At 35.1% G+C, this 19,275-nt stretch overlaps 1 protein-coding gene across 2 annotated transcripts in view; it reads left to right on the forward strand.

The window, feature by feature from the left end:
- mylk3 (myosin light chain kinase 3) overlaps positions 1 to 13,345 on the forward strand; it is an 83,834-nt gene extending 70,489 nt beyond the window's left edge. For both annotated transcript variants that reach the window (XM_028809655.2, XM_028809654.2), the window contains exons 9-13: positions 2,962 to 3,032; positions 3,903 to 4,031; positions 5,518 to 5,670; positions 7,870 to 8,002; positions 12,265 to 13,345. In XM_028809655.2, the coding sequence (XP_028665488.2) occupies positions 2,962 to 3,032; positions 3,903 to 4,031; positions 5,518 to 5,670; positions 7,870 to 8,002; positions 12,265 to 12,339 (561 nt within the window). In that variant the 3' untranslated portion in view covers positions 12,340 to 13,345. The remainder of the gene's footprint in view (positions 1 to 2,961; positions 3,033 to 3,902; positions 4,032 to 5,517; positions 5,671 to 7,869; positions 8,003 to 12,264) is intronic.
- The last annotated feature ends 5,930 nt before the right edge of the window (positions 13,346 to 19,275 follow it).

Genomic DNA, 19,275 nt, shown 5'->3' on the forward strand with positions numbered 1-19,275 from the left:
AAAGACGCATAAATGCATATTTGTAATTTGTTTTCTATATAATAATAAAAACATCAATAGAACAGCAGACCTGTCTGTGTGGAACTTATACACACTTACTTACTTTGTTTGCTTGGAAGTTCTTTGAATACAATTATTGACCATCACCCAAAACACCCACAAACACACACATGCTGCCAGATTATTCTCTGGATCACTAATAATCATATTTTAATATATTTACAGTTAAGCAATTAGAGTATTTTAGTGTAAAGAAATACATCACTGAGAAGTCTTTTTGTCTGTTTGCTTTCAGTTATGTAACTGATTTGAATATTCCAAAATTCAAGTATTTGCTGATGACACATCTGCTGTTGTTCACTCCCTAGAGATTATAGTGTGCTTTGGCATAATTATAGTAAATTAATGGTGTAGATACAAAACTATTAATCAAATACCTCTACTATTACAAATTGTACTCAAAGAACAACAACTGGTAATATTCTCAAACCTTGGTAATCCAGTTCAGTGTGGTTGGAGGCCAGAACCTATTTCCAGCAGTATGTAGTACAAGGCAGAAATCAGACCTGTATGGATACCACTGCCAATCACACATGCACTCACACTCGCATGTGGCCAGTTTTCAAACTGACAATAACACCTAACGTACATGTCTTTGAGAATGTGGTACTCAAACAAAAACACATACAGACACAGTTAGAACATGTAGACTTCTCATAGACAATGATTGGATATGGAATTCAAACCCAGGATGTTAGAATTGTGAGGCAGTGGCAAAAAGTTATCCAACATAACATTCTCTGTCTCTGTGTATATGTATTGTATATACGGTATACACAGTATATTGTCACTGTGTAGCAGAACATAGACACCCAGGTAGATAAATGCTGCCACAACACAGCCATCTTTGAAAACATATTAATTAGCATGCCTTTATTGTATAGTAAAATCAATAACTTTTTTCACAAGTCCTTTTGGACTTTGCGTGTGAAAAGGTCACTATTTGTGAAGAAATTCTTTCATAGTAGTCCTTTTCTTATAGTCTTTCATAGACATTGACACACTCTAAAAGGTGGGTTTTCCAGATCAGTTGAAAGTCAGATTAGAACTGCATGCCCCTCTTTCAGTCTGTTCATTTACACTGAAGCTGGAAGTCATTTGACCAGAAGACATAAGTTTGGTGCTCCCCTCCTAGGAACTCACTGGGTAGATTTTGGTCTATGGACTTCCATTGACATTCCTGGGTGGGTCCTTCTCTGCTGTTCTTCTGGCCTTCACCCAAGAAAAAAAAGCACACTTTGAGGTACCTAGAGTTACTCTGTTTGGACATAGGGAGATAGAGTCAACAGTGAAAATATGTAAAGAGAGAGAGAGAGCAAACGTGGATATCAAAAATATACACAGCCGAGTGGCGTAGCGTGGGTGTCAGCCGCCCAGGGCAGAGGAAAATTCCGCCGCCCCCTTATTTAGGTGTTTCAATTTAAAAGACTAAAATATACAGTAATTCTAAAGAATTTTTCGGCAAGAACAATCATCATTATTGTGTATTGTACAGGTTACAAATAAAAAAGTCATGTATATATGTTTTACAATATAATAGTCACATTTATTACAAAAATTCTTACACATATGCCACTTACATTGATATAACAGGTATAGAACACTTACGATTATACCTTGACGATCGACAAGATGAAGTTATTAGCGAATTGAATATAAAACACAAAACGACTTCCAATTAGAACTAGAACAATACTGTTACTATTTATATTTTTATTGAAAAATAATATAATTGTTAGAATTAAAAACAAAACTTCTGTCTTTAACTAAAACTTTATTTGTCTACTTTTTTTAAGAGCAAAGTCTTTTATTGCACTATCAATGTCTATAGCATCACATACCTCTTGCTCAATAGACAAGATAGCCAGATTGGTTAGCCTTAAAGTACTCATTGTTGATCTTAAATAATTTTTGATCAATTTCAATTTTGAAAAACTCCTCTGGCATTTGCTTATGGCAATTGTGAGGAATATTCGGAGCATTATTATAATATTGGGCAGAGTATCTTCCAGCTTGGATTTCACAATAAATTTTAATAATTCAAGTGGGTTCGCATTAATTAATTTATTTTCGTTGCCTGTGACAGTAATAAAAGTCCGCAGTCGAAGTCGTTCCAGTTTGAAGTCCTGCTCGTCAATTTCGGCAGATGCGTATACATTCATTTAAAGAAAGGGGATTCCCCAGTTTCGTCACAGAATAAGTAATGAAAAATTCCGTGCTCATTTCAATCGGACCGAATCGTAGGAGCGACAAAAATCTGAAATGAAATGGTTCAAATTTTTACAAGATATTATTATTATTTATTGTGAAATTTTGCTGCCCCCTAAAAGTGCCGCCCAGGGCCGGCCACCCCTGCTGCCCCCACTACGCTACGCCACTGACACAGCCTTATTGAAATTTCTGCTTTTGTTGCTGTAAGGTCTGAAATCAAGACACATTTTCAGCTTTAATTAGATATTTTAACTTACAATGTATAAGTAAAAAAATAAATAGATTATTTTTAAGAAAACTCATTAACATGAAGATTTTTTTTGTTTTGTTGTTAAGAGAACAAACACAAATCCAGATTTCAAATAAAGCTTAAACATAAAATTTAATGAATCAATTAATGATTCATACATTACAATCTGTTATTTAGCTGCTGCAAACTGTGCAAATGCAATTTCCAGTTGTTTATTTATTCTATAACTAAATCACTGACAAGATAAGTGACCTGATAAATAAATCAGTAAATCAAGGGAACTTTGGCATTACTTAGGACTTTATTCAATAAATCACCCTTTTCCATAAAACATTTAAAACTATTTTTTAAATAACTAAGAGTTACATTCAATGAAATTTCAAGACAATTTCTTTTAAAAAGGGAAAAATCTCCTCATTATAATTTTGCTTTTTTTTTAGCCAGAAAACATACTGTGTGTAAATAATACAGGAAACCAAATAAAAATTATTGACTTTGGATTAGCAAGAAGGTAAGAGCTCTTATTTATTTTCTGTCGTGGTGAATTTTAGCCCATTTTATATACATATGCTTAATTTTGTGATAGCATAATCTTCCGATGTAACATATCTGTAAAAAAACGTACTGACATACCAACAGCAAAATAAAACTGCTGTCAGATTAGCGCCTGTTTCATTAATATTTGCAGTGCTTGGAGGAGGAGTTAACCTTCCCCTTGAAAAATTGTACTTTTATGCCTTTCTACGTCTACTAAAATTTTTAACATATTGAACTTATATTTTAAACAAAATATGTATAATTCAAAAGAGCCACACATTTGTACTGTTTGAGAAAAAATATGGTTAAGGAAAACAAAAAAGAAACTATTGTATCTTTGTTGCCTTAAGTTTTTATTCAACTTTCATTAGCACAGCTTTATGTGTTCTTGAGGAACATCAGTATGAGCTTTTCACATCTGTATTTTGAAATTTCACTGCTAGTCTGCAAACCCTTATTATAAATTAGCAGTTTTGTCAGTTTATTACGACCTTCCAAGAAATGATCATGAACTCATTTTTGGTTTGCTTGGTGTCTTAGTGTTATTGTATTAAATGTAGAATAATAATTGTTTATAAATAGTACCTTAGCAGTAAGCATATCCATTATACATTCAAGCCATCCTTAGTTTTCAACAAACATATTCCACAGGTTACTGCATGTTCTGAAAGTACATTACACTGTGAAATTTGTGTATTTTTGAAGTTCATCACTGTTGTAAGAATATTTTTTTCCTTTATTATACAGATAAAATAAAGTAGAGTGGATCAAAGACTAAATAATTTTCAATTTTGTTTGTTTAGCAGATGCTCAGAAAGTACTTTTATTTCTTAACATCTTTTAGGTACAAGCCTCGTGAAAAGTTAAAAGTGAACTTTGGCACCCCAGAGTTTCTTGCACCAGAAGTAGTGAACTATGACTTTGTTTCATTTGCAACTGATATGTGGAGTGTGGGTGTCATAACATATATGCTGTGAGTATTATTTGAAATTTAAAAAATCGGGAGTGGTCTCCCCTAGACTTTCTCATATACTCAGATATGGGGATGGATATTTCAGGAGTAAACCGCAAGACAATGATTATATTTTTATATTACGTACATTAAAGAACCATCAGCATCAAATCAAATTAATAATAAATTGAACAATTATTATAAAAGTAAAGTTGAATAAACTTGACTCTGCAGCTGCATGAATAAAAAAGTACCACTTCTGGTTAGTGGAAATAGCTCAAAAGTTGATAGAAATCTATGTTTTGTACCTAATACTTGTATGCAAATATTGGTTGACCTAATCAGGGGTGGGCAGATTCAGTCCTGGAGGGCTGCAGGTTTTTGTTCCAACCCAATTGCTTAATAAGAAGCACACAATTGTTCAAGTAACACTTCTGCTTTACTTTAGTTGTCTCGCTCGTTAAGATTTTGAACCTTATTGTTTATTTTTAGTCTTAAACGGCTGTAGTCTTGGTTTTGAATTGCTCCTTATTAGCAATAAGATACAAATGACAAAAGAAACCAGCATTTCTCCATTTAAGTTGTTTCCATTTACACCAGTGTGTATTTATCATGCACTATAGCGTTTAATTAAATACTTGGTAGGAAAGTAAAGAGAAAAAAGTGAAGGACTGAGAATTACTCGTCTGTTTTAGACTTCAAATCATTTGGATGATATCCTTAGAAAGGAAAAAAAATCTAGGATATGAGAATGACTTGACATGGCAGAGTTAAAGCACTAACAAGCCATGAAATTAAATATTTGACAAGGATTGTTTTTTAATCAAGCAACTGGGTTGGATCAAAAACCTGCAACCACTGCGGCCCTCCAGGACTGAACCTGCCTACCAGTGACCTGACTGAAAGTGTACTCGAGCTATCATGTTTACACACACATACACACACAGACATAATTCCAAAAATGGTATTTTTAGACTCAGGGAGGTCTAAAACGTAGAGATTCATCAAAATCTCGAAGTCAAATTTTTGAAAGATTACAATACTTTCCCTATACAGTACTTCATATACAAGAAAGTAAAAAATGCTCAAATGCTTGTCTCTATGAAATGTGTGATATATATTGATGGAGGCATGTGTTGTTGCCGCACAGATCTGAACCTAAGTAGAGCCTGAGTATTGCATTTTAAACTAGATTGCTTTTGTACATGAAAAAGCATTAACAGAAGTTCTAGTTTATCCACAAAAAACAACTATATTAACCACTTATTTGGATTAATTCTAGTTATTTTTTTTGCTTGTGATACTTCAGAAATATGACTCATAGTTTATATTTACTGCATTTCATCGCTAATATAATGAATATAGTTTTAAGAAATCATGCGTATGCTGTGTTAAAAGAAAGCTATACAATATTTTTTTTGCTGAAGTATAACTTTCTAACAATAATATTCTTAAGTTTATATATACAAATAACTTGTAGCCCTTAAATTGCTACTTTAAATTTTAGACTAAGTGGCTTGTCACCTTTCCTCGGAGACAATGACACTGAAACTATGAACAGTATCCTGCATGGCAATTGGGATTTTGATGCAGAAGCATTTGAAAACATCTCAGCAGAAGCAAAAGATTTCATATCCAGATTGCTAGTGCCAGAAAAAAGGTAAGAACTGGTCTTCTGTAGTTTTACATTTTTTTCATAAAGATAAAGTAGAAGGCATTCATAATAGAAAATGGAAAGCTTCCAGGATGAATTTAAAAGATCAGTATAGGTCTATATTTTACAGTATTATATGTCTTTACAGTATTATATCTGCTTTATGATACTGTGAACTATTCACAACTCTCAGAATATTTTATGCTGTTATAGTGCTATACCATTGAGAATCAAAATGCTGTATGCTCATCATTAAGTGCTCTACAGAAAAATAACTTTGTTTTTTTTCAAACTACACTATAAATGTGCTGTTCATTTAAACACAGAGTGAATGTTGTCCATTCATTCATTACTCCATTTTCAAAGCTAGTTTTGTTTACTCACAGATATGGGAAGCTGAAACAGTTGGCATACTAATGCATTGCAGGTTAGTCCCATCATCACAGGTACTCAGTTTGATTTAGAGTATCCATTCAGTCTGATAACACATCATTGAATTCATTTAAATAGGTTGTGTTATGTGGGGAACTGAAGCCATGAGCTGAAATCTATGTTAACTCAGGAAAAATGAGCCAGTTCTGCAGAAAAGGCCATGCAGCAACTTGGATATCAATCTGCCTTCTGCGTCACCTTACCGTAATTCATCCATCCATCCATTTTCCAACCCGCTGAATCCAAACACAGGGTCACGGGGGTCTGTTGGAGCCAATCCCAGCCAACACAGGGCACAAGGCAGGGAACCAATCCTGGGCAGGGTGCCAACCCACCGCAGGACACACACAAACACACCCACACACCAAGCACACACTAGGGCCAATTTAGAATCGCCAATCCACCTAACCTGCATGTCTTTGGAATGTGGGAGGAAACCGGAGCGCCCGGAGGAAACCCACGCAGACACGGGGAGAACATGCAAACTCCACGCAGGGAGGACCCGGGAAGCGAACCTGGGTCTCCTAACTGCGAGGCAGCAGCGCTACCACTGCACCACCGTGCCGCCCCATTACCATAATCCCCCAAATAATTATCTATTACTTATTCATACATAATTTTGAATAATGCATATGTGATGAGACGATTTGACTTATCTTGTGAAGTATGTTGTCTTGTGGTTGCTCTTACCAAGATAGGTTCATGAGGCTCAGTTGCATTGAGCAGATTTCAGATTAGAACATTAGAACAATTGCAATGAGAACAGGCCATTCATTCTAACAAGCCTGTCAATTCTATTCATTTACATTCTCCAAAATTCCCATGAAGTGTTGATTGTAATGTTATATACGATTTTGTAATGATTTTGATTGTCTTTACAGTTGACACTGTGATTTCATTTTTGATCTTACAGTTTAGTAAGAGATCTGATTATGATGAGTCATTCCATTCTGTTCTATTGTAATAAGCTATTGTACTGTATAAAACAGGTCAGAAAGTAAATTACAGATGAAGAAGGCTGGCAGAATTTTATAACATTCAGGTCAATGAAATAAAAGGACAGATTACCTAAAATAGTTTACCTTTAGTTCATGTTAAAAATTAGAAATAAAACATGAAACAAAGCAGCATTGCAGTGACTTTTTTGCTACATAGCACCTCCAGAAACCAAAGTTTGATTCCTCTCCCAGACACTGTTCTCATCAGTGTTGTGCATTTTCTCCCTTGTTAAATAGAGCTTTGCATAATTACGATTCTTCTGAACATTTTAGGTTAATTGGTAAGTTAGTGCAGTTTCTGTGAGCATGGATGCACATATAAAAGTGCCCTGTGATGACTTATCTGCTCTTCTGGGGCTGATAGCTGCCTTTTGGTCTTTAATGGAAGAACCAATTTCAGAAAATGGGTAGATGAGGCGAAGAAATGTGTATTTATCCTGTAATACAGACTGCCCTTTTTTGAAGCCGTTCTCTTTTCACAGTTGTGTGCCTTCTGTGATGTACACAAGTAGTCTTTTGCATTAGGCAAACAATAATTTATCAAAAGCATATGAGAATATGTTGATGCAAGAACTTGAAAATATGTATATTCATGTCTTTATTATGAACTGAAGGTACTGAAAAAATATAAAATGCCTTTTTGTTTAGTCAGGAGAACAGAAATCTGATATGTAGTAATAAATGCAATCCTGTAATAGCTTGCTTGCCATTCATTATGTTATGTTGAATACTGTATTTACTATTTGTATATTTATATATATCACATTTGTAACAGTAATCGAATGAGTGCTGCTGGATGCCTGAAGCATGACTGGCTGAATAACTTAGCAGACAAGGCGAAGAGATGCCAAGTTCGTCTAAAGTCCCAGTTACTCCTGCAGAGCTACTTGGCACACAGACAGTGGAAGGTAATAGAGTTTGCAGCAGCTTAACTGTGAATGTGAATTTCATTTTGCAGATGTGCAATTAAACATTACCAGCTGGCATTTTGGTTTCTCTGAAAGACCAAAAATTATACCACAGAAATGCCTTTAAACTGATAAACAACATTAAACCCTCATGAACTTTGGGCTTAAGCCTAGACAATTTATTACGACTGAAAAATAACAAATGATTTGCAGGATTGAAGAAAATTATGTGAAAGATGAGATTCACATTCCATTTTGTATTGTGTTTTCTTAATAAAATGTTTTTTCATTCATTGATAACTGTGAATTTTCTCATAAAAAAGTAGAGATGTGAAAAAAAAGAAATCAAATACCTGCATGATACTGTAACATATGCTCTATTTCTAGAAGGAAATGAAAATTCACAGAGACTCGAGCTCTGTTTACGTGGAGCTTTATATTATTTGAGCAGCAGGGGGGATTTAAATTGATTCCCTGTTGTATACATCTATTAAAGATATTGCAACAGTGTACCTTCAGGAGCTCCCCCTTTTAAACAACTGGCATTGAATGTTAATTGTGGTGCACTTAAATGCAATTTTCCTCTTGGTTCACACGATATATTCAACAATTAATGACAACAACTAATTTAATGGCCATAATTTGAATTTTCTACATTGGTCCTTGCTTCAGTCAGCAGGTCAACATTTCACTAAAACAGCTAAATATTCTCCAAAACAAATACATTTCTTTGGACAACTTTGAAACTCTTCAGAGACACCCACAAGTACTATCCATTAGCTTCATGAAAGCCGCAATCATCCACCAAAAAATTCCTGGTTAGGTAACTGAGCACTGGAAATGATCGTATTTTGAGAAACACTGGAGGTTTTTGAAGACTTTCCGCAAGCTAAGCAGTCAACTGTCCCAAGAGGCAAGTATGAAGAAGGAAGTTTGCCATCACCTCCTTCAGGAAATTGTGCTGTCAGCTCTCTGAGGTTATAGTTTGTTGAAAGAAAAGTGAGCGAACTTACAGTAATAGGGGTGACAATTAGAAGAAACACCATTCATTACAGAGAGTCCACCCTGTCTTTTATCAAAAAATCTTTGCTGACCAAAAATCAATGTTTAATTAGTTAGTTTTATTTTATTTCCATAAAGTAGCAGAGCACAATCAATTAGATATCAATTTGTGAATTTCCCCTTGGGATTAATAGAGTATCTATCTATCTATCTATCTATCTACAATTCGAAGAACAACAAATAACTTCAAAGTCAATTTTGAGGAATAAAAAACCTCCAGAAATAATAAAAAAAAAACAAGGAAGACATAGAAAAAACAAAACCTAACAGAACAAGAATTCAATTCCCACCTGAGAGGAAGAGAGAAGAGCCAAGAGCAGGGAAGAAAATAACACAAAAAGTTTCAAATTAGTGTGCAGTATAATGACATTGTTAACATCACAGGGAACAGGATGGAACTATTGAAATCTATAAATCAAGAATGGTATATTAAAATTTCCAGAGAACATTTGTGTTGACAGTCTGGACTTGAAATTCGAGACAGATGCGGCTTTTTGAGCACACCCTAGATTCAAGTTTAAAGCTAAATAGGCTTTTGCTGGGTGGTTTATAGGAATAGTATATAATCTTTCCCATGTTATAATATGCAGGTACAGTATACTGCATTTTGAAAAGTGTTGGATAAAAAATATACTATATAATATATTGCACCTTTTTTATATAGTTGATGGTGTGGGACTTCTTGCGCCCCCTCTCCAGACACAACTGTTTTTTTCTTTGAATTGTACACTATACAACTCACACAAGAGTGAAACATCTTCCTTACCCCCTAGCCGAGGTGAACCTTTGTCCTTCCTACACTCCCAACTCCAAGCTCACCCGACTGAGAAAGAGGAAAGGAGTTTTTTTTTAAGTTGGACTTGGAAGTATCTTTGTCACATAACACATGTAGACAAAAACACTTCTGGATTATATAGATGACAAAAGGAAGAGGAGGAAACATCATCTGTTGTGTTTTCAAGAATTTTGGACAGAATTTTAACATTCGTGTGTAGTTGGGAAATTGCCCGGTAGGATGTCCATTCTAAAATGTAGGCTGTAAAAAAGCTCACTGCAGTGGCCTCAGAAGTAAACGTCAGATGTGTGCTACCATCCAGCATCATTCCTGTTGCCAGAGGCACACATTTCCCTGGCAGGCAGTCTCCCACATGCCCATCTGTTAAGTCTTAGGCTTCCCAAAAAAGTAGTTTTAAAGAAAGTTATTTAGTCAATAAGTGTTCATTTTCTAGTGGCATCACTATATAATGTAAGTGATACAATAAAAATTAAAAAGAATTGCTTTTTTTTTCTTTAAAAAAAAAATACAGATGTCTTATGGGGTGGCAGGTTTGGCTCCTGAACCTCTCTTTCAGATGCCTCAGCTTGTCCAGATTAATGAGGCAGTCTTTAGCTGAACCAGGTGTGCTAGTACAATTTAAAACATAAATGGGTGTGCTGGATGGTAATAATCAATACCTAACGTGCTTCTAGGAGAGTTTGAGGAGTGGCTAAACTAACACTCCTTGACAGACATAAAAAGATAGTTTTGGATTAATAGTCACTATTAGTGTCACACCAAAATGGACATAAAGTTGTCCTAAAGAAATCTAAAGAAGTGCAGTGGGAGACCCAGAAAGCTGCCTGCATCTCATAAACGATATCTAGACATCAGTTGTTTGAAGGAAACTCAGTGAAATTAATTAAGATTAATAAAGTATCTATCATCTATCTATCTATCTATCTATCTATCTATCTATCTATCTATCTATTTAAATGCTTGTTAAGCATTTGGTTGAGTCATAAGGCACCAAAGTACATGCTCTAACTGTGTGAAGAAGTCCTTAAAAAATGATCATTTTGGCATGTGTTGCAGTTAAAAAAAAAAAAACAACTCACAAGTGGCAAACAAAAGATTGAAAGAGAACGAAATATGCGGAGCATGGATCAACATCTAGTGACAGAAATTCTGTTGCACCAATGAGTCCATAAGGAGATGTCAATATACTGTATCAGAGGAAGACTTCCCAAGAAGTATCTGTCTGTTTTTGTGTCATAATCTGAGGGTGCATTTCTGCTACCCGATATGCAGGACCTGCTCAATGCTGAAAGAATGATGATTGCTCTCTAACAGATTTTGATTGAATATGCTTTTCCTTTGTGAAGATGACATACTGGCAAAAAATAATCTTTCAACATAACACCTACTTGGAGGAAAATCTGAAGATGGCATCCTAACAGTATTAAACTGGCCACATCAAAGCCCCAACTTCAATGTAGCTGAGACTGTGAAATCAGACAGACAGGGAAAAAAACAAACAAGCAGGCAAAGTCATTACTAAAGGATTATTTGAAAAAATGACACAGCAGTTGAATAAGTGAATTACTTGTAAGATTAAATAGCACAAGTGTGTGTGTGTGTGTGTGTGTGTGTATATACATACTGTAAAAGACCAGGCCCCAGACACAGACGGACAGACACCGTATGCCTTACAATACAAACGTTTTATTTTCTTCACCCGTGGGCGCACGTCTTCCCCGTGACCCACAGGCAATACACAGTCCCACACAAGCACAATTCACCACAGCAACAATCCTTCTGGCAGCACCACCACTCCTCCTCAGGCTTAGTCCTCCTCCTCCCGACTCTGGCTCTCTCGAGTGGTGGTGGCTGGCCTTTTTTATACCCCACCCGGAAGTATTCCAGGTGCTTGATCACCTGGGCCTAATTGCATTTCCGGGTGGGGCTGAGGAATTGACCAGCCGGGTTGCAAAGTCCATGCAGCTCCCCCTGGCGGCCATCCGAGCCCCCAACCAGGCTGTGGAGGACTCCATCTCCCATGGAGCCATGCGCCCGGTTGGGGAATCATCGTCTGCCAGGGAGGCTGCCACCAAGCGTCCCGGGGGAAGTATTGAGCTGTCCATGGTAGCTCCCCCGGAACAGATGCAGTAGGGGCGTCCCTGCTGGGCATGGGACCCGGCTGTCCTTCACAATACATATATACATGTGCATATACTGTAAATGCACACATGCTTGTGTTATTTGATCATGTCCCGGTTCCTCCCTGTGTGGATAGCGCTTTGAGTACTGAGAAAAGCACTATATAAATGTAATGAATTATTATTATTATCTTACAAAATATTGAAAGCAGTCTTGCAATGTTTAAAAGTTAACTACAAAAGATACATAATGTTCATTTCAATTTTGTTTTTTTATTTTGCAGAAGCACTTCTATGCAGTTGCTGCAGCAAATCGATTAAGAAAGTTTCATCAGCGTAGGACTATGAATCTGGTGTAGGTTTGGATGAATAAACATCTGCACTTAAGTCTCCATCTTATTTTCCTGATGTTATGTGTCAATCACTTGTCTGCAGAATACTTCTGAAAGACACTGAAAATGATGGTAATTAAATTGTACATTTGTATTCTTCTGTCAACAAATATTTATTGTAAACAGTTAAGTGGTCTTAGTTTTTTATGGATGCAGCACTATTGTTCTGTTATAAATTATCGTATCGGTTTTCAGTATAGTGCAGGACATATAAATCTGTGGGATTAAAACTGTTGTCACATTAAAAGAAGTAAATCTTCTGTATATTATCTTCTTGTAACAGAGAATAAGAGTGAAATACAGATTTTGAAGGGGGGAAGGCTGAGTGATTTTATCCTCACTGCATGGACTCAGAGATTTTGGTAAATGTATAAAGAACACTGTCTCCACTATTAAAATATAGTCTATGTGTACTTCATGTGGTATACTAACTCATGCAGGGAGTGATGTATTTATATTTTTGAAGGCTTGTAGCTTGCACATGGCAATTAAAGTTATGTGCTGATCTTTTTGATTGAATAAAAATATCCAAAACCCGTAATAGTCTTCTTCTGTGTTTTACAGTCACAGATAATTAGCTCTATATTTAGAGACTAATTCCCAGAGTCTTAAATATGCTACTAAAATGTTACATAATCTTTATTTATCAATACAGTAATTCCAGTAACAAATTACTGTTGCAGTGAGGTTTAGCAGGTAGAGTGTTCATGTGTGTTTCCTTTGAGAGATCTGGACATGTTCTATTGAACACAGATATCCTGTACTATTACTGACATCTCTGGGTAAATACAGTATAAGCGTCGTTTGTATAAGTAATAAGCAATTTAAACACCATTTTTTTTGGAAAAATTCACTTAAAATGTCTGTAGAACTTAAACAATGCTTTGCTTCTGGGTGAAATTTAGCCTGGATTAATTTGTAGACTGACACTTGCTAGCTGTGACATCACCAAATGAATTGTGGCACCATCTCAGAGAAATTTACCAAACTTATCAAACGACCCTCGTATAATAATAATAATAATTAATAATTTTAATAATAATAATAATTTTTTGCATTTATATAGCGCTTTTCTCACTACTCAAAGCACTTAGCAATTGCAGGTTAAGGGCCTTGCTTAAGGGCCCAACAGAGCAGAGTCCCTTTTGGCATTTACGGGATTCAAACCGGCAACCTTCCGATTGCCAGTGCAGATCTCTAGCCTCAGAGCCACCACTCCGCCTATATGTATGTGCTTTCCCAGTGTGTTTACTTATATTAATGTACAGTATGTTCAGTGAAGGACTGGTGCCTCATTCAGAAATGAACCCCATTATGTAGATTGTGGACAAGATTACCTTGGGGTTATAGGTGACCCTGAATTAGGAGATGGAGAACATATAAATAGATTCATGTGTTGTGAGAATGAGCGTGTGTGTACAGTATGTGGATGGTTATGCAGAGTCATTTCCAGTATGTAAAAATGTTATACCTCCTGTTATTATTTTACCAAAATGAGTAGAGTATCTCAACAGTATTTGTTTATCAATTCATTTTCTAATGTGCTTATATCAAGTTCAAGGCCTCTGAGAGTCTGCAGCTATCTTCATAGATAGCACAGGTGTGAGGGAGTGTCAGTGCATTCCTGGGCCCAGGCATTCTGCAGGCGCACACACACACACACACACACACACACACACACAAATGTACACTGTAGGGCAGGGGTGTCCAAGGGTGATCCTGGAGGTCTGCAATGATCATTTTTTTAATTAGTGACCAGTTTTTGTTGCTATTTTAACTTTTGCCTTAATTTTAATTGACTTGCTATTTAAAACTCAGACCCCTTAATTTGTTCATTTTTACTTAATTAGTTGCCAAACAATAATATACAAAATGAGCCAACCTATGACCAGCTAATCTGTATCCATCTTACAATATTTGAAAATTAAGAAAGGTGAAAGTCTCAGTAATATTGATATGCTCAGTTCAACAAAACGTTTTGACAGTGCTCTTAAAAAAGAAATCAGCGGTTTTGGAAATATCTGGTGCGGCACAATAAGAGTGCCAACAAGTCATGGAATTAAATAACACATTTAACTAACAAGAAGAATTGGCCCCTAATTAAGAAATTGGTTAGAGTTTGAGGCCTCATCTTAGCTGGTCTTTTGTTGGCTCAGTTCACATTTGATTTTTGTTTGGCGACCTGTATCATCGTGAAGTTTGTCAGACTTACCAGGAATGTTCATCAGTTCCTGCCCTTGAAGATTAACACACACACACACACACATAGCGATTCTATACAGTCTCGAGTAATGCTAATTGCCAATAAAAAAAAAAAAAAAGTCCACAATATTCCACATAAGACACAGCTACACACAAATACGTATAGAGGTCCTAGCCAGATGAAGTCTCGAGTGGCGCCAATTACCAGTCACTCTGCAGTATTTCACATAGGATTCTCTACACAGAGACTCACTAACACCAGCACTAATAAACATGCAGAGTTTTCGTGACACATAAAAGCACAAATCTTTAGGTTATACACCACTTACTAACCTAACTATATTATACTTTTTACTGCAGTTGTTCTAATTATTGAAGATCAACCTCAATAAACTTTATAAACCCTGTGATTAAGAAAACAGCAGTGTGATATTGCACACATTGAATTTGGCTATCTTCTCCTGATGCCTTCATACTAATTTTTTCTCAAGCTGTGAAATAATTCTGTAATTCCTGGTCCTATGGCATTCATCTATTCCCAGGTTATAAATGAATTAAAACAGGTTCTAAGGCATCTGTATCTTGCTTCCCATTCCCAGGTCATAAACTATCCATCCATCTATCCATCCATTATCCACCACTTATCCGATGTCGGGTTGCGGGGGCAGCAGCCTAAGCAGGGAAGCCCAGACCTCCCTCTCCTCGGCCATCTCCTCCAGCTCCTCTGGGAGGACCCTGAGGCGTTCCCAGGCCAGCCGGTAGATATAATCCCTCCAGCGTGTCCTGGGTCTGCCCTGTGGCCTTCTCCCAGTGGGACATGCCCGGAACACCCCCCCAAGGGAGGTGTCCAGGGAGCATCCTGACCAGATGCCCGAACCACCTCAACTGACTCATCTTAATGTGGAGGAGCAGCAACTCTACTCCAAGTCTCTCCCGGATAACTGAACTCCTCACCCTATCTCTAAGGGAAAGTCCAGCCACCCTGCGGAGAAAACTCATTTCGGCCACTTGTATCCGCGATCTTGCTCTTTCGGTCACTACCCAAAGCTCGTGGCCATAGGTGAGGGTAGGAACGTAGATCAACAGGTAAATCGACAGCCTCGCCTTTTGGCTCAGCTCTCTCTTCACCACGATGGACCGTTGCAGAACCCGCATTACTGCGGATGCTGCACCGATCGTTCTGTCGACCTCCCGCTCCATTCTTCCCTCACTCGTGAACAAGACCCTGTCATAAACTAATTGAGAAAAAAACAATTGATACAGATGCATAAATTACTGATCCAATACAGGAAGAATGTACGAGAAAGGATGCTTGGAATGAATGTAATTAAAGTCCTGTAATTTCTGTTCATCCTGGTCCATTTGAGCAAAATAACTCCAATTTAATATAAACAGTCTGCAGATGAAAAATGGAAGACTTTCCACCCCAAGACACTTCCATTTAAGGATAAAATTGGTAATTTAGAGGAGTGAGTGTTACAAAAACAAGGCAATTAAAACAAAGGGAAAAGAAGTCACTTAACAGTAGAAATTGGTCATTGATTAAGAAAGTGGCATGAAGGAAAACCTATAAATCCTGTAGCCCTCCAGAATCGGACCCTGCTGCTGAGCCTACAATTGGTATAACATTCAGGTTTATGGAATATCTAAAAAAAATAAATAAAAAAACAGAGTACCCATTGATAAACTTATGGAGACATAGGGAGAACATGTAAACCACATGCAGGCTGTCATCCCAACATTAACATGAAATAATAGGTTTTGAAGTGAGCCTTTGTTTGTATTTGTGGTGCTGCTGGAGGCCACTGTTTCCTCCTCACTAAGCTACACTTGGCGGTTGTTGGTTCTGTTTTCACTTTTAATTTTGCTGGTGGAAGTGGGGTCATGTGTTGAAGGTAGACGGAAATAGTGATGCATATGGCCTCTTCCTTCATCCTTAAGCCTCATGGCATTCCTCAGAGAATAGACATAATTTTAAAGTGTTTATTTAGTTGCTTGCTGAGTTGCACACAGAATAAGTAAAACCCAACTGTACTGACAAACTGTGGAACTCATGGTGGTCTAAGAAGATGAAGTTCTTGGTGTAGATGTTTGCAAAAACTGTATTAAGGTATAGCATTGAGATTTTTGGCACATATTTAATGATTTCTGTTTCTCACTGATTTGTATATACTGTATACCTGTATATAAACACACAATGGATTCCAACATCAAATAAATAAGTACACTTTATTATACTCATTCTTGCAAATAGTAGGGTGGGATGTATGAAGTACAGTATACTGAGACTGAAAAATGCAAGGCGATAGATAGATAGATAGATAGATAGATAGATAGATAGAACAATTCTTAGCTAGTGCACCTCTGCAAACACCAGCAGGAGGTTCAGTAAGTAGTGGCAGTCACTTATCCCACACTTCACCTTCTGTTAATAACCTGTAACAAATTTTCAATATACAGCTAGTTGAATAATCAATATGTATTTATAAAGTAGTCAACTTTGAAAATGTCATCTGTAAGTAATGTTTAAATATGTGTGATAAGTAATATATTTTTTTACAAATGCATTATGAAAATGCTTAGTGTGGAGGACAAATTTTAAAGTGCTCTGTGGTCACTTATAGTCTGACAGTTTCTGTTTTTTCAAGAAATAAAACTATCCATCCATCCATTTTCATTTGGCTCAATATTATGTGCAACTAATGTGAGAAAATGTGCAGATATTTATTTAGTTAATTTCCCCTTGAATTCTTAATTTTTTGTAGTTTCGCAATTTGCTGCCACATACTGCCATGCAGCTCCTAGAAGCCAAGACTGTAATTAAAATGGAGCACTCATCCAGAGCTGTATATGCTCCATTGGCCTCTCAGTGGGATCTCTACCAGTCGCTGGTGTCACCGTTTTATGACTGAAGCTTTTTAGAAGTGCTCCCTCTTGCTTTTAATTTGTCTTGTATTTAATGTTTTGAAATCATAGTAGGCACTTAACACATTTACATATTCAAGGGTGGAAATGCTGCAAGAATCAACTGCAAAATAAATGTCATCAATATTTAACTAAAACGTTCTAATTTTACTTTTTTTTTAGATCAGTTATATCCAGCCTTCTGTTTAAACACCCACAATGTTTTATTTTTACAAATAGCAAACTGTTAAATTTATTTTAAATTATGACTTAAGACAGCTATTATTGGCATATTTCTGGTTGGAATTTCACCATACTATCCATTCTTCTCTGGTCAACAGTTTTTTTAATTTAAGTGTGAAAAATAACCATAAGGCTTTTCCAAATGGCTTATTTTTTATCTTTATAATTTTCCAGATTAATTCATTATAACACTTTCCAAAAGTAGAATCTATTAAATTGTACATTTTTATAAATCTGGTTTTACTTTTAGTAGTAAAAAAAGTAGAAATTCTGGAATGTCTCCTGGGTAATTTTATGTAAAGATCTGGTTAATGTTTGTATTTTCAGCCCAACTGGGTTTAGCATTTACAGATTATAAAATAAAAAAATGTAAGTATTAAAAGGATGCTTGATGGTATGAATGGTGCCTGTACCATACTCTTGTTCAATAATATGGTTCATCTTTTAAACATCAAACTCCCAGAATTTTCTGTTAGAAAGGTTTGCACTTACACATATGGTATTTATATAAAAAAGGATGTTTAAAATAATTCACTAGTTACTTTCTATATATATATATATATATATATATATATATATATATAGAGAGAGAGAGAGAGATATATAGAGATATATATATATAGAGATATATATATATATATATATATAGATATATATATATATATAGAGATATATATATATAGAGATACAGTATATATATATAGACATATATATATATATATATATATATATAGAGATATATATATAGATATATAGAGATATATATATATATATATATATAGATATATATATATATATATATATATATATATATAGAGATATATATATAGAGATATAGAGATATATATATAGAGATATATATATAGAGATATAGAGATATATATATAGAGATATATATATATATATATATATATATAGAGAGAGAGAGAGAGAGATATATAGAGATATATATATATATAGAGATATATATATATAGAGATATATATATATATATATATATAGATATATATATATATAGAGATATATATATATAGAGATACAGTATATATATATAGACATATATATATATATATATATATATATATATATAGAGATATATATATAGATATATAGAGATATATATATATATATATATATAGAGATATATATATATATATATATAGATATATATATATATATATATATATAGAGATATATATATATATATATATAGAGATATATATATATATATATATATATCTCTATATATATATATATATATATATATATATATATATAGAGATATATATATAGAGATATAGAGATATATATATAGAGATATATATATAGAGATATAGAGATATATATATAGAGATATATATATATATATATATATAGAGAGAGAGAGAGAGAGATATATAGAGATATATATATATATAGAGATATATATATATAGAGATATATATATATACTGCTCAAAAAAATTAAAGGAACACTTTTATCAGAGTATAGCATCAAGTCAATGAAACTTCTGGGCTATTGATCTGGTCAGTTAAGTAGCAGAGGGGGTTGTTA

The sequence above is a fragment of the Erpetoichthys calabaricus genome, chromosome 9, assembly GCF_900747795.2.
Source record: "Erpetoichthys calabaricus chromosome 9, fErpCal1.3, whole genome shotgun sequence".
Taxonomy (NCBI): Eukaryota; Metazoa; Chordata; class Cladistia; order Polypteriformes; family Polypteridae; genus Erpetoichthys; species Erpetoichthys calabaricus.